The 15,415-nt window shown below is 46.4% G+C and overlaps 4 protein-coding genes across 4 annotated transcripts; all 4 read left to right on the forward strand.

Moving 5' to 3' along the window:
• Positions 1–29: 29 nt before the first annotated feature.
• Positions 30–1,996, forward strand: F4822DRAFT_412529 (uncharacterized protein). Its single transcript, XM_051458958.1, has 2 exons — positions 30–490; positions 552–1,996. Exons 1-2 carry the CDS (start codon positions 240–242, stop codon positions 1,606–1,608), a joined length of 1,308 nt encoding a protein of 435 aa, XP_051311027.1. The 5' UTR covers positions 30–239; the 3' UTR covers positions 1,609–1,996.
• Positions 1,997–2,350: 354 nt separating this feature from the next.
• Positions 2,351–7,836, forward strand: F4822DRAFT_412531 (ARM repeat-containing protein). The gene is made up of 12 exons (XM_051458960.1): positions 2,351–3,782; positions 3,857–4,045; positions 4,095–4,572; positions 4,627–4,742; positions 4,796–4,867; positions 4,921–5,145; positions 5,196–5,299; positions 5,348–5,606; positions 5,660–5,802; positions 5,861–6,462; positions 6,517–7,475; positions 7,543–7,836. The coding sequence occupies exons 1-11, from the start codon at positions 2,898–2,900 to the stop codon at positions 7,263–7,265; spliced, it is 3,822 nt and encodes a 1,273-aa protein (XP_051311028.1). The 5' UTR covers positions 2,351–2,897; the 3' UTR covers positions 7,266–7,475; positions 7,543–7,836.
• Positions 7,837–7,925: 89 nt separating this feature from the next.
• On the forward strand, positions 7,926–10,158 carry F4822DRAFT_338875 (uncharacterized protein). Its single transcript, XM_051455776.1, has 3 exons — positions 7,926–8,316; positions 8,387–8,925; positions 8,976–10,158. Exons 1-3 carry the CDS (start codon positions 8,262–8,264, stop codon positions 9,933–9,935), a joined length of 1,554 nt encoding a protein of 517 aa, XP_051311029.1. The 5' UTR covers positions 7,926–8,261; the 3' UTR covers positions 9,936–10,158.
• A 1,186-nt stretch (positions 10,159–11,344) lies between these two features.
• On the forward strand, positions 11,345–15,333 carry F4822DRAFT_412539 (uncharacterized protein). Its single transcript, XM_051458961.1, has 5 exons — positions 11,345–11,638; positions 11,736–12,725; positions 12,793–13,280; positions 13,329–13,666; positions 13,714–15,333. Exons 2-5 carry the CDS (start codon positions 12,080–12,082, stop codon positions 14,867–14,869), a joined length of 2,628 nt encoding a protein of 875 aa, XP_051311030.1. The 5' UTR covers positions 11,345–11,638; positions 11,736–12,079; the 3' UTR covers positions 14,870–15,333.
• The last annotated feature ends 82 nt before the right edge of the window (positions 15,334–15,415 follow it).

Here is a 15,415-nt window from a genome sequence, read left to right on the forward strand (position 1 = left end):
AATTAAGTCTCTTCCACTTATAACAAGCATAAAAAACGAGGGGAGCTGCAGATAATCATGAAATACTTTACTTTTATTCTTACAACTTCTTATCTCGAGTAGATGCCCGTCTTTACAAATGGGGATACGCTTGATCTTTGATGCCGCAACCCGATACAAAATATTTTAGCGAGCAGTGCCGCCTGAAGCCTTGCTAAGGATTCATCGCTCGGTCTAGAAAAAAGCAAAATTGATAAGTGATGGAGGGGCAAGGGCGCAATCTCGCGCCGCTGAGGTCATTAATATTAGACCTCCCTCCCAGCTGCATCGAATTCTGTCCCGGTCACCCGAACTATTTTGTTGTTGGCACATACAACTTACAAAAAGAAGATGGGAAAGGTGCAGAAGTTGCCGATGCCGATGCCGACGGGGAAGGGCAGCAGGCAAAGAAGGCCACACAGACTAGAAATGGCAGTCTTGTTCTCTTTAGATTGACAGGGGCTGCAGATATGTAAGCCTTCTGCCTGTCATTATTCTATCATATTTTCGACATCAAATTTACCATTGGATAGAAACCATGTACAGACCGTGCTCTACCCCTCTGCTATCCTCGATCTGCATTTTCATCCTAGTCGAGAAGGACATACAGTGCTATCGGTTGTCTCCAGCACAGGTACGCTTTCATTCTTTAGGCTTCGGACTTCGGAGGAATCCCCGGCCTCCTTGGAAGAGATAAGTACCCATCGGCCACTTGGTGATGATGAAGGAATTCTTTTCTTATCATGCTCATGGCATCCGTATATTCCGGAGCTCCTGGCAATTACGACATCCAACCACCAGGTCCATATCCTACGTGTGGATGACTCCTGGAATGTCCGCACCACACGGGCGGAGCCAGTGATCACTCATAGCCTTGAAGCTTGGACGGTGGCGTTCTCGTCATTAATACCGAGAAGGCCGAACCTAGACCCGAACGTTTCGCTAGAGAGGAACTCGCAACTATTCACTCTCTTCTCGGGTGGCGACGACTCGAAATTATTCGTCGCAAAATGTTTATACCATCCAATTCGAATTGATAGCGAAGCTGACTCGATTGAAAGTCCGTTTTCTGCAATTTCGTTAAGGGGTCATGAAGCAGGGGTTACCGCTATTCTACCACTGAACCTGCAAATTGTGCTTCTTGGTTCTGTGGTTGTAACCGGTAGTTATGATGACCATATCAGAGTGTATACTATTAATGATCAAAAGTCAGGATTGCCCCCTCAAAATCCTAAGCTAATAGCAGAACGGAATCTCGAAGGAGGAGTATGGAGACTCAAATTAATCAAGTTAGAGAAGACGACAGAAATGGTACCGAGGACGGATCAGACAGAGGGGACGACGAGAGAGCTGCGACGATGGAAAGCTCTGATACTGGCATCGTGCATGCATGCGGGATCGAGGGTGGTTGAAATCACAGGTGATGCCGTTACCGAAACATGCCAGATCAATGTACTTGGTCGTTTTGAAGAGCATAAGAGCATGAATTACGGCAGTGATTTCCAACCAGGATCTGAATCAGAAGGTCGAAGCCTCCGATGCATATCAACGAGTTTTTATGATCGACTGCTATGCTTGTGGGAATATTAGTCATGTATGCCTGGGTCTAGGGATTGGGTAGTACAAGGATTGATATTTGGTCGAATTGACCGGTCGAAGCACTTACTTCGTGGCACTGCGCAGACAAAACGTCGATACTAAACTTCGTCATGTAATACGACGAAAACAAGCTTCTATATATTGATGATTAGTCCTCTTTTTGGCCCTTTGAAATGCCTAGACATGTTCTCACATGACTTTGTGACTCATCCAGAGAGCTAGATTACTGCATGACGGGGCGAATTATGTAAGTACATATGTAGTACATACATACCTAGGTACCTACATATATAAATCATTGTCACTCCCGTTTTCCTAGCCGCTTTCTGAGTCGCCCTACAAGATATTCTCTAAAGAGTTTTAATTGCACAAACTGCTGTGGAACATATTCGGGAATTCTGTAATACGTCAATACGTAAATACGTACAGTCATACAAGCAATTTTATAGGGCGCCGTAAGGTACTTTTAGAATTGTTCTAGTCTTTCCAGAAACAGGGGATTTCCGAGGTTGGTTTGGTGGCTAATTGGTTCCTCGTGAGTAATAAACCCCCGGCGAAGTGGGGTGATTAGGTACGTACCTGCCTAGACAAAGTTCTGCCAACGTTAAAACCTCTAAGATAAGGTAGAGGCAAGAAGCCTTGACCAAGTACAGTACCTAGTAACCACGCTACTCACCATTTCCCAGCAGATGCGTCACGTACTGTACCTACCTATATCTTAATGCCGCTATTTCCTACATTAGTATACATAATATGACCACAATATGACCTGAGTTTCCTTTCTTTAAGGTTACACCTCAGCGACCTCTCCAATCAACGCGTTGCAAACCATGCCACTAAAGTTGAAGCAACACATCTTTCTTTCATCGAGCCTCTCAATTTGAATTGTAGGCACGCACCAACTCCAACTCCAATCACGATACCCTTACTATCCCAATCCGCCAATCTATGTTTAACCAGCCTAGCCTGCCAGCCTGCCAGCCTAGCTAGTGCATTGACCATAATTCATCGTCCCACTTGCGACCTTACCAACCTGAACATTTTCCTTTACCTTGACTTTCGCAATTACTAAATTCAAGTAGAAACCTCGGGATTCCTTCGCGAAGGTGCTTGCTCTACTCCTCGAGTCCAACACACAACCCGTATTGTCTCGCCCATACGTATACTCGGCGCACCTCATGATTCACCCTTAAGACAAAGTAGTACCTAAACCGAACAGCTCCCGCCCACCCCTCCAAGATCGTCGTCCTTCGACTGCGCATCCCTAGTTCCTATACGCGATGACAGCGCACACCTCGATCAATGGAAATATGGGATCGGGCGGCAACGGTTTTAACTCCGAGAACATGGCAGACCTGCCCATGATTCATAGTGCTCTAGAAACGGTCCACAGTCCTTATTCCTCCAACGAAGCCCGTAAAGACGCCCAGCTATATCTCGAACACGTGAAGAATGACGAAAAAGCCTCGTATTACGGATTTAAGCTTGCCCTAGACAAATCGCAATCACCCGTAGTGCGACACTATGCATTATCACTTCTCGAGCATGCGATCAAGCATAAATGGGCCTATTATACTCTGGAACAGGCTACGGCCTTACGAACCGGTGTTCTCGAGCTCTCCCAGAACGTATCCCGAGACGACCCCGCCTATTTGAGGAACAAAATTGCCCTATTATGGGTTGAGATTGCCAAAAGGAGCTGGGCCGGCGACTGGATGGATATGGATACGATGCTCGTCCAACTATGGCAGGTCGCAGACTCGGCGGTTCACAAAGAACTCGTCCTGTGTGTTCTAGAGATGCTTTCAGACGACATTTTTAATGGGGACGACACTGTAGTAGCAGTCCGTGAGGGTGTTCTTAGCAAGGCATCCGTTGAGATTTTTACACCCGCTGCCGTCCTAACAGAAACCTTCCCGAATAGACAACCAGGACCGGACGTTCGATGTGGGGATGAGGGTTGGCTTGCCAGAATTACAGAACTTCTAAGCCAGTGCTTATCTGGAGACGTACAAAACAATGCGGAACTGCGAGGCTGCGCTATACGAGCCCTCGCCGTCCTCTACTCCTTATTGCCCTGGGTCATCCCTAATGCTGTGACTGCGACTCAGTGTGTACCGGTCATGTGCGAAGGTCTTCGCGCGTCCAACATCGACGTCCAAAAGGTAAAGCGCTAGCCCTGCCATCTATCAATCCCTACATGAAAAGCTATTATATATAAAGCTAACTAAATATTAAGGCATCTCTAGAAGCAATGCACTCCTTGTATGCTCGCACGAGCTTTGTCGACCAGGAGTTTTTAGATCTCGTTGTTCCGTTATATGGCAGCAAGTACGTAGACTTATTCAGACGACTCTTCGAATGGTCGATAGTCGACCCTGAAGACATTGACGATGATAAATATCAGTTCGCTAAGAAACTGTCTGAGGTAATTGTATCCATGAATATCCAATAGGACTTTTATTAATTATGCCTAGGTGATTTCGTTCCTTGGAACATACATGGATCGTCGTTTTAACGTTCTACCAAACGACCCAGACCGAATTGATTTCCAAGGATTTCTACAATTACTTCTCCTAATTACCCAAAGTCAAAGTCTAGTAGTGTCAATTCCCGTCCTCGTGACGTGGACACGCCTTCTGAACAACCGCTCTCTCGGACCAAACATCGCCGATGTGCCCACCTTCATTGGACCACTGCTAGAATGTTGTAGTTCAAGGCTAGTTAGATATGAAAGCCTGCCCGAAGAAACTCAGGATCCCACGTTCTTATTCTTACTAGAGGATACGGATACAATTCCAGAGCGCCATGCTTTCCTTGGCAACTATCGCCGTTACAGTTCGCAAGTTGTTGAGAGCATTGTTCAGCTAAAGATCACCGATGCAATGCAACACATTCTAGGGCAGACACAAAACATCTTAATACATCTCTACGACAATGGACCGCCGTTTGATAGTATGTCTCACTATTCATTACCCATTAAAAGGAATATATTCTAACTTGTAGTAGTAGCGAATTACTCCAAAACATCTCAACCCGTCCTTCGGGTTGATGCTCAAGCGACAGTGATCGAAGCAGCTCTGAAGGGTTTCGGAAAATGGCGATCAACAAATGAAAACGCCCAGGTAAGAAAATTCTATTCTTAGTAGATATTGATTCCTTGCTAAAAACGACATAGGAACAGGAGATTGTTGATCTAGAGCAAAGCTTAGAGTCTTGGTGTAATCGATTGTTAGTGATGAAGTTTGAGGTAAGTTATATACAAATTCGTTTCTTATTGATGTTGCTAACTTGTCGATATAGGATCCCCTCATTAGAAAGAGGATATTACAACTCCTTGTAGCTTTTTCGGTTATGGCGCTTGATAGGAACCCGAACTTTATGTTAAAGGTTCTGGAACATATCCTCGTAACTTGGCCGGCCACTCATCGCGATTACCGGGTATATACCGATGCGATTAAAGAACTACAAGCGGAAAGCATGGTTGAGTTGCAAAGACTCGCCGCGAAAATGCCCGACCATTTGCTTGTAAGAAATTCGATTGATGATAAGTAGATACGAACTAACCATCTCGCTAGGATGTCTATGATCAGATAGAAGCAAAGGTGAACGATATGATCGCCTCTGGAACTTTGGACGAGAAGCGTCAGATTACATACCAGACCTTCCTTTTCACCATTGTGTAAGTGTGGAAGCCCTTCTACAGAACGATAATACTAACGCAATCAAGTCACCGTTCTACACGGCTTGAGCAAGCCACAAAAGCCCAGAAACTGCGAGGGTTCATTGATCCAGTAGTATCTCAATGGCAGGATGATGGCCTGAAACGAGCATTGTCTTCGTACGCGGGTTTTTGTGAGCTCATGGCACTTGATAAGGCCCAGGCCTATTTAGCCCAGAAACAAATGCAAAACATACCCGACTGGGGCGCCGTGGAACTCGATGCTGAAGGACAGGCCTTGCAAGCTGAACTTGAACAGCGACAAACTGTGAGCGTATATTAAGTCTCTCTATGAATGGAATGTTTGCTAACCTTAAACAGGTCCTCCCGCTACGGCCGACGAAATCTTTCTTGACTTGTTCCGTCGATAAGGTGGAGAAGGACACCGACCCATATCAAGTTTCATGCGCACTATGGCAAGATGGATTCCCCACGATCCTCCCAGAGCTTCTCAATTTCTTAAAGTAAGTCTCATTACTGTTCATTGAATTATATTTAGTCTCGATTAACTCGTAAAAACAGTCATGCACACGCGTCGCATACCCCTGATAATTGGTCAGGACTTCCACCAGAGATGAGAAGTATTGTTGGCCGTGTCTTAACCGATAGATTCTGGCAAGCTGGCATTTCTGAGGGCAGTAAAGATGAATTCTATGCTCGCGTGCTGGAGAAGAAGTTCACTTTAGAGGGCCTTGCGTCTACTATCCGAGGGTCTATTCGATTCGTACGAGAGTCGTGCTACGCGATCATCTACTGCATGACGCGTTTGGACGTACAATTCTACGGTTTTAGTGAATTACCAGGACCTTTGGCCCATGCTCTCCTGGCTGACTCATTCAGTCTTTCGCCCCACCAGTTAATTAACGTTCTTAATTTGGTTAGATACTTGGTGGACAACTGCCCAGTGCCTTTACGAGATCATTTCCTCCCGCCGATTCTGGCCGCATGCTGCCAGCAGATGGACGCTAGAATAAGCTCTGAATGGGAGAAACTTGACCAACAGCAAGGGGTGAAAACAGGAGGAGACGCTCTCACGGAAGAAATGAAAGCGGAGAGCATTCTACGGCAGCTGACGTATGCATCGGTTATGATGATCGCGGATTTTCTAGATCCAGCTAGGATCAGTAAGTTCTTAATGATATTATGAACTCTCGTACATATATGCTAACATTTGACAGATACACCCATCCCATCTCTTGAAGAGAATGGAGGAAGGAATTATCCTACACTACGAGAATTTTGTCTAATGCATTCCTCCATTGTAGAGCCATTATTGTTGTTCTGCACTCATGCTATTCGTTGGCGAGACTCGCGGTGCTGCGGCATAATGTTGAGAGTTTTCCGGTCTATCATTCCGGAATTCGCAAGAGCCCCGGGAGCCAAGCAGCGTGTCGATACGGCACCTATACCACCGGATACGGCGGCTGCTATCCGAGAGTATATATCGTCGGATGTTGTCAAGGCTTGTATTACATCAATTCACGAGCCGTATTTTGTTGAGTTGCAGAAGGAATTTGCTTCTCTCGTTGCCACGATTGTGGTGACCTATAGTCCTCATACGGCGACGGCACGAGATGTGCTCATTTCGCTTCCCAACATGAAGCAAGCTGATGTGGATGGCGGCATAGAATACATGATGAGGAGTGGAACAAGCTCCCGCGGCCAACGAGCAGTCATTCTCCAACTGTTGGGCGATCTAAAGGGGGTAAGCGTCTCGGAGATGGGCAAGTTGAGCAAGAGCATTGGATGGACCTCGATGAACAAGGCCCCCGCTACGAAGAAACCGGTGCGAAGCAAAATGGCCCAGCAATTCATGACTGCTCCGTTGTCCGGACATAACCCTACAAGATCAGAGGCCACCGAGAACGGCCGAGATGAGAGAAATGCCGACAATTTAGAAGGCGTTGCTAACCTTTTTGAATCGTAAGATTCGATAAGATGACGTCTTTGAAAAAAATTAGATTCGGATATTAGACTAAATGTGGTCGGCCTATTCTCTGCAATCAGGCTAGTAACAGTTGTATAATGAACTCCTGTAGTTGGTTTCGGGATATCACCAGGAGCGAATGCATTTGCACGGAGTGGTGGATTGATTTGGCCAAACTATTGGTCACACCTGGACGACACCAGCGATAAGGTCAGGCTGACCCATTTCGATAGAAGCTGCCTACATATTGAGGTTACTCATGCTGACATGGCAATAGACAAGGTTTCATTTCCAAAAACCCGGGTCTATACAATTGTACTTTAGATCTAGTTGATTTGTTACCTACTAGACTAAGAAGGTCGGCATACTTCTGGATTGTAGTAATACAATTAAGTTAGACAAGTAACCTATATAGCAGTGAAAACTAAGTAGAGTCAGACACCTTTCGTGATGGTTGTAAGATGATACACCGGATATTTTTAAACTGGCGGACTCATGATATCGTAACAATATTATACAGCTACTTAGGTACATACTGGGGTGGTGATTATGTAATCCTACGGATTTGAACGCTGACGTAATGAAGTGATACCCAAGATAACCGTTAGATAAGGTATAAGTATGAGCTCATAAACCTAAAACTGGACCCGACGCGGGGGAATTTGAGCCAAGGCCATAGCGAAAATGGAAAATAGCTTACCAGGCTTACCTAGATAGGTCTTGGGGTATTTTTTTTACCATTTTTATTTCCTTTCCCGCATACCATCGTTACAACACGCCTTGTCTGATCGACACTCGACACTCAACAACCAACTTGCGTTGGACATAGCCACGCGAGCGACTATCTATGTCTGGCGTTGGGTTATGATTTTACAGTAGAGCCTTCTTATTATCCATTATAATCTCTTGTTTTATTTTATAGGTGTCCGTTACACACCCAACCTTGGTTAGGCTTCGTGATGAGATGTCGGACACGTTGCTTGGGCTCTAATCAATATGGCCGACTCAGACTCCAGTTACTCGATAGAAAATGAGGAGCAATTATGGAATGGTTCGTCTTAGCTTCCTCTTCGGTTCTCCTATCCAAGCATGATAAAATTAGCTGATTTATGGATCTTCAGAAATAAACAAGGTCGTTGCTATCGAGTGCCCCGCCGAAGCTCACGAAACGATTGACGATGCTCTGCGATCATGGCTGTACCTTGCGTCGCGATGCCGAGACGAGTTCTCCCAATCCGAAGACGACGTAGCGAATTGTTCACAGCGCCTCCTCGATGGAAACCTCTTCCAAACCGATCCTGAATATGTGCGCATGCAGATTATCTACAGTTTGCTGCAGGAAGATGAACCTGGTCCCCTATACGTCATCGCTAATTTCCTCATCCTCGACGGTCGGGCGGAAGAGGCGACATTCAAGCGGATGATTGAAGAAGGTTGCTTCCATCGACTACTAGAACTGATAAATGAACGAAAAGATGACGATCCAGGTCTACATCGATTACTGTTGGAATTGATGTATGAGATGTCGCGGATTGAACAACTCCGCATTGAGGATCTTCTACACGTTGACGATGCATTCGTAATCTATCTATTCCAACTGATAGAGGGATTTTCCGATGATGCGCATGATCCTTATCATTATCCCATTATCCGTGTTCTTGTAAGTTGAAATAGTGTTTGATGGCATCTTTTTTACTTATCCATTCCTAGCTCGTCCTTAACGAACAATACATGGTTGCATCCACGTCAGCCATAAACGAACCCGCTTCGCTCGGCGCACCATTAACGAATAAAGTCGTCAAGTGCCTTAGCATATACGGACCGCAATATAGAACATTTGGCGAGAATATCATATTGCTTCTCAACCGCGAAACCGAGACGTCGTTGCAGCTTCTGATCTTGAAGCTCTTATACCTGCTTTTCACTACTAAAGCCACATACGAGTATTTCTATACGAACGACTTACGAGTGCTCCTTGATGTCATTATTCGCAATCTCCTCGACCTACCGAATGAGCTGATGGCTTTGCGACATACATACCTCCGCGTTTTATATCCCTTGCTTGCGCACACGCAACTAAACCAACCGCCCCACTATAAAAAGGACGAAGTACAAAAATTGTTAAGAATATTGTCTGGGTCGGGCAACACCCATTTTGCGCCGGTAGATGAAACAACAGTAAGGCTTGTGGATCGGGTAGCGAAAGTCAAGTGGCTTTCGGACGGGGGTGTAGGTGCAAGTGCGGTAGCGCGCAAATTCCTAGGCATCAGCCTTTCGCATTCAGATACCGTCAGTAACGTTAGCGTCGTGGACGTGGCGGCAGTCATGGAGAAACCGGGTGTACAAACACCGAGCCGGAAAGCCGAGTCGCAAGCCGAAGCTCAGGTCGAGGCTGAAGCCAAAGCGGAAGCAGAGGCTAAATGCGAGATTACGAAGTCAAGTTCTAGTGGGCATCCGAAGGAAGCACCGAAGCCGAGCAGACCGAAAAAGCCACTTCCCGAAGTACCAAAACACCGACACGGAATACCTTATGTTCATTCAGGGCTAGAAAATGGAACCAGAACTAGTACCAAGAAAGCACCCCCAAAGGCACCACCGCCGAGACGGAAAGGTAGGATTAAGCACACTACAACGTCCGAGACGGTGAAGTCTATTTCGGAACTGGTTTGAGAATAGGGGTAAGGAACATAATTTGACTAATAATTTGATATGGTAGCACTCGAGATTGGAATTCCGCGTCGTAGGGGAATCGGAAACAGGCATAGCAGAATGGCATATTTTGATATGAACATGGCTGGGAGGGCATGGCGTACCGGAAAGCTGATAATGCTTTGTTGATCGGGATTCCGGAACTACATAGCATATTTGCATGAGCAAGGCGTTTATAGGGAGGGGTGGTTGGAGGTTTCTTTTTTTTTGGAACCGAAATGAAGAGTGAGCTAGGTGATTAGGAGATGCGCAGCACGTAGTGCGTAGGGGATGGAGTAATAAATATGATTTATGTTTATGAATACTTGATTTTTAATATAATGTTGTTATTCCCAATACCAATATCTTAATTTTGTATGTCTTACTTCTAGAGGAGCCCGACTTGATGTGCCTGATTCACATGTGGTTACGCATATCCTTCTAGACTTGTCTTGTTCCAGGTGTACGGAGGTGATACGTGAAGATGCATGCAGGTCATGAGCTGAAGCATCACGCTAGGCACCCGAGTAGCAATGCGGAGACTGGGGATAGCGTATAATAGCTTATGATATACAGTCAAGCTGAGCAAGGATATATGAAAATGCGGAGTGCCGATTGCATATGTATATGGACGCCCTATTATATAGTTCTCTTCCGATTTGGGCGAGTTCTTAGTAGGGCCAATGGCGATCATTGATGCTGTGACGACATCATTGGACACCTTTCAAAGAGGCTTGGGATTGTGGCTGTTTTGCATCGTCTTAGTCGACCAGTCGATAAAGGCCTCGGACTCACATGCTTTGAGTGGTGAAAATTACCTAACTACAATTATTCGAGTCGCACGTTTGGGGGATACATGCTACCGTACGACCATACGTAGGTATATCGACATTGAGGTAGCTGACGTATACCGGTTTTGCAGCAGCAAATTTGTAGACGAATGATCCTGTGTTGTTTCCAGAAGGTATAATATAAAAAGGGTGTCTTATCATAGCACGACATACATATCTCCTGAGATTTGATTGTTCTTCTTCTGCAAGGGAAGAGACATCGGCGGAGAGTCCCGTGAACTGAGAACATAGGTCAATAGACGGGATAGCTGTGTTACGTCATAAATCCTATCTTACAAAGACTTGAGAACGCCAAAACCCCGCCAAGTGGCTTGTTACTGACAGACCCCTGTTAGTAGATTGCCGAATCCGGATGGTACGAAAATGCTAGCTGGTAACGTTCATTAAGCTTTTATGTAGGAACGGTACTTCATCACTTAGGCAGGTACCTCCACATTCATTTAATTACGCTAAACTCATTTAGGTTGGCGTGTTTGCAGAATTAGGAAGAGCAGCTGGGGGAGAGTCGCAAAGGTGACGACAACGCCATCATCGTCACTGCGCATCACTCCAAGTTTCCTTCTTCCTTCTTCCGCGCCGTCGGTTACCGGCAACAATCAATTTCCCACAATCCCCCAATCGTGATTCCAGAAATTCCGTTGTTACGAATACTATCGAAATTCGCAATTTTATTATCCTTTGAAACACTCTTTTCTTTTATTTATTATTTGAAAGCCCAATTAAGTTGCGGCCCAACTTCAAAGGACGGCGAACTACTGAATCGTGTAGGTAGCACCCATTCGCGACCATTTCTCTAACCTAGTTCGTTGGACATCCTTCGCTTCGGTACCTCAGGTATATCACTCGAATATTCTCGATAATTATAGCACAAAATACCTCTAGTCATATACATGATTCATTTAGGCTAACTTGGTAGTTACCCATGATGCAGGTCTGCTGAGACATACAACCTCGAATAAACAGCGTCGAATCCTTGAATCCATCGCCTTACCGAATTCAAAGAAAGGCACATACATTTACCCTATTCTGCGACCGTCCCAAACTCTATGCACCCACCATTTGCGAAAATAGCAATACCTACGTATCCTTATGTACATGCTTCTTAAACAAAAGCTTTAAAAAATCGAAGATACACGCCTATACTTGCTAGCGAGAGGTACTACAAGACTGAGGCTATTGACTAGCTGACCCCTATCGATCTTAGTCTCAAACCTTCTATGCTTAGAAGTAAATAGTCTGACAGGCACTTGAGTCTAAGGTTGCGTCAACTCTGTCATGTCCACTAAGCCCCCATTGCCGTCCGCTCCGTCCGCCGTCAGTACCAATATGAACCAGCCCTCCGCCGCTTTTGAGTCGGGAGGATTCCCAAGTAACGGGAACGCAGGAGGAGGCAGTTATTCGAGGCCTACTTCCGGCAGTTACTTTGCGTACCACCAGCCACAAAGGCCACACGTCGATGACGAAACTTTGTCTAACACATTGGCTAATTCCCATATTGCACCGCCCCAGAACGATAACCTTCAAGTCGCAAATCGCCAGACCAAATTTAATGAGGAGTGGGATGCAAGCGTGAGAGGAAGTTCCATCATCGACGGCCCAACTTCTCAGCCAAACCAATACCAACAATCCCCGATGCAGCGCTCTAACTCTATATCTTCGCGGCCCGAGGTCATTACTACTGGTGATGGCTCGGGCGCGCATTCTATATCGTTATCGCGGGGAAATACTCTGAAGAAAAAGAACTCGCTACGTAGGAGTGGTAGTCTTAAGCGCAGTAGTAGTCGCAGGAGCATGAAGGCCGGTAGTGTGCGAAGCTTAGCTTTGCAAAGCTCTCACGACTCGGACGAGATTCACAGCGTATTCTTCTGCCCTGTGCCAACCTCGGGTAGCCCTACAGAAATATTATCCAACAGATTTCAAGGTATGTTATAATATTTCTGGCGGCTATCCTTTTTGCGAATGACTTGATTGCTGACACGGTTTTGTAGCTTGGCGAAAAATGCTTAAAGACTTTATTGCGTATTTTAGGGAAATACAATCGCACTACGAGCACCGATCGAAGTCGCTTCTTAAGCTCGCTAACGTACTCAACAATACGTCGACGCCACCCGGATTTCTTGCGTCTGGCGGGTTGGACGACGCGATTCAAATACTCCGGAACTATCACAAGAATGCGATCATAGAAGCTAATAAGGCCCGCGAAATCGAGGAAGACGTTATTCTAGCATTAACTGGTCTAAGAAGCGACCTGAACCAAAAGATCAAGGAGATCAGAGGCCTGTCGAGCGACTTCAAGAATTCGGTCGAGAAAGAAATGGATGGAACTAGAAGAGCCGTCAATGCACTCCAGGAAGTCCTGGGGCAGAACGAGTTAGACTCGTCTATGACCACGGGCAAGCAAGATCCCTATCTCTTGCGACTCGCGGTGGATCGTCAAGTTGAAAGACAACTGGATGAAGAGAATTATTTACATAAGGTAAGCTCATTTTCTACCGTATATCAAGGTACTTTCTAACAATACCAGGCATATTTGAACCTCGAGTCTTCAGGTAGAGAGCTGGAGTCTATCGTCGTGGGCGAGATTCAAAAGTCCTACAATGCATACGTAGGTATCATCAAACGAGAGTCGGATGCAGGTTACAATGCTATCGAAGAGCTCCGCGCCGGCCCCATCGCGATGCCGAAGGATCACGAGTGGATCACTTTTATCCAAAGAGATGCGCAATTTGTTGATCCTGACGTCCCATTAAGGTCCGCCGAACATATTCACTACCCAGGGCGAGACCACTTCGCTTGCCAAGAGATCCGTGCGGGTCTACTTGAACGCAAGAGCAAGTACTTAAAGAGCTACACAGCTGGATGGTAAGTTGGATTTTCTTTGGTCTATAGACTAGCTAACGTGATAATAGGTATGTATTATCGCCGACGCATCTGCACGAATTCAAGTCCGCCGATAAGACAATGGCGCCAGTCATGTCACTGTATCTCCCCGAACAGAAGCTAGGCTCCCATTCCGCCGAGGGAGGTTCGTCCAACAAGTTTATCCTAAAGGGACGACAAACCGGGGCTATGCACCGCGGTCACACTTGGGTGTTCCGTGCCGAGAGTCACGATACAATGATGGCTTGGTATGAGGATATCAAGGCCCTCACTGAGAAGTCGCCCGAAGAGCTTAGCAATTTTGTTCGAGGACACGCTCGCACATATTCGCGTACTTCGCAGCGCAGCATTAGTTCGGATGGTATGGTGGATGAAGAAGACGATGAACCCTTTTCTGTCGACCCGGCAGTCGCTAGCCCCGGCTCCCGACAAGAGCCCCTCCAGAATAGACCCGAACCCGGTGGACGTTTCCCGTCTGATCTCCAGGTTAATGCCCAGAGAGGTTTACAGGTACCACGTTCTCCCAGTAGCGTCGGGTCAGGATTTGTCGGTAACGAGTATACGATGGGTGGCGCGAACATGAATAGCAATCAAGACCGTGACGTTATCGCGGCTGCAGGCGCGCTCCCCGGCAGCGGTCTCGGTGAGCCTTATGCAGGGAATCGGGCATCGCAGTTGGTTGGTCAATCCTATGGAAATACTCCGAGCGTGAGAATGGACCAAGCGCACAGTCACGCAGCAATTATTGACCATGAGGCGAAAGCAGATGGCGTAAATCCGTATAATGCGGAGCCTATCATCCCACAGCAGCAACAGCAACCACTGCAGCAGCAGAGGAACCAGCCGAGCCAACCACTAAACGCACCCATCGTTATTCCAGGACCGGCGTCATCTAGCACCCTAGACACTGTTACTAGCCAAGATTCAGGCAACCCTGGTGCCTTCGAGATGGCCACAGATGTACAGCAGAAGTACGCACCGGCCCCCGCCGCATATGGTGCGCAAAGGAGGGAACAACCCCAAAGCAATGGATACACAAAGCCATTGCCCGGCGTTGCTACCGGCATTCCCTTTTCGGGTCAAAATGGTCAGCCCAGGCCATACGGTGACAGGACTAACAGCAATCCCCACGTCCCGGGCGAGTACCCCCGAAGCACACCAGGCGGAACACCCGGGGCTTACTAGGTATTTTTACTAGCTCTTTTTCGATTAGATATCAAGATTTCCATTTTCTCTTATGCGAACACGACGGTGGCTTTTTGTCTGTTTCTTTCTAAGCAGAGGTAAAGGGGGTTTGAGCTTTCGTTTTGAGCGTCAGACGTTAGGGGTATACCTTTTCTACTTTCTTCCGCACGGCGTTGGCGTTTTAAATTTCCCCTTCTTTCCATAGTACCCCGAAGTATCAAAGTTCGCCGAAGACAAAATGGCCATTTAGGGGAGGCGGTACAGGAAAAGAGAGCTCCCGCTCTGATTCTTGTGATAGGATGGTCTGGATAGACAGGCAGGCAGGGGAGAATTAAATAAAAATGATAATTGTGATTGAATGAATCGGCAGGATACATGTGATTCCGATTCAGAGTTGTGGATGTAGATGTACACTTGCGCTGCTGAGATGAATTGGAAATATGAATATATTGCATGGTTTTAAACGGCGGCGATTCTTTTGATCGTGAAGTAGGCCCTTATGACTTGGTCCAGTTGGCATCATCCAATGGTAAGCATAGCTACTTA

The sequence above is a fragment of the Hypoxylon trugodes genome, assembly GCF_022578975.1.
Source record: "Hypoxylon trugodes strain CBS 135444 unplaced genomic scaffold F4822scaffold_8, whole genome shotgun sequence".
NCBI lineage: Eukaryota > Fungi > Ascomycota > Sordariomycetes > Xylariales > Hypoxylaceae > Hypoxylon > Hypoxylon trugodes.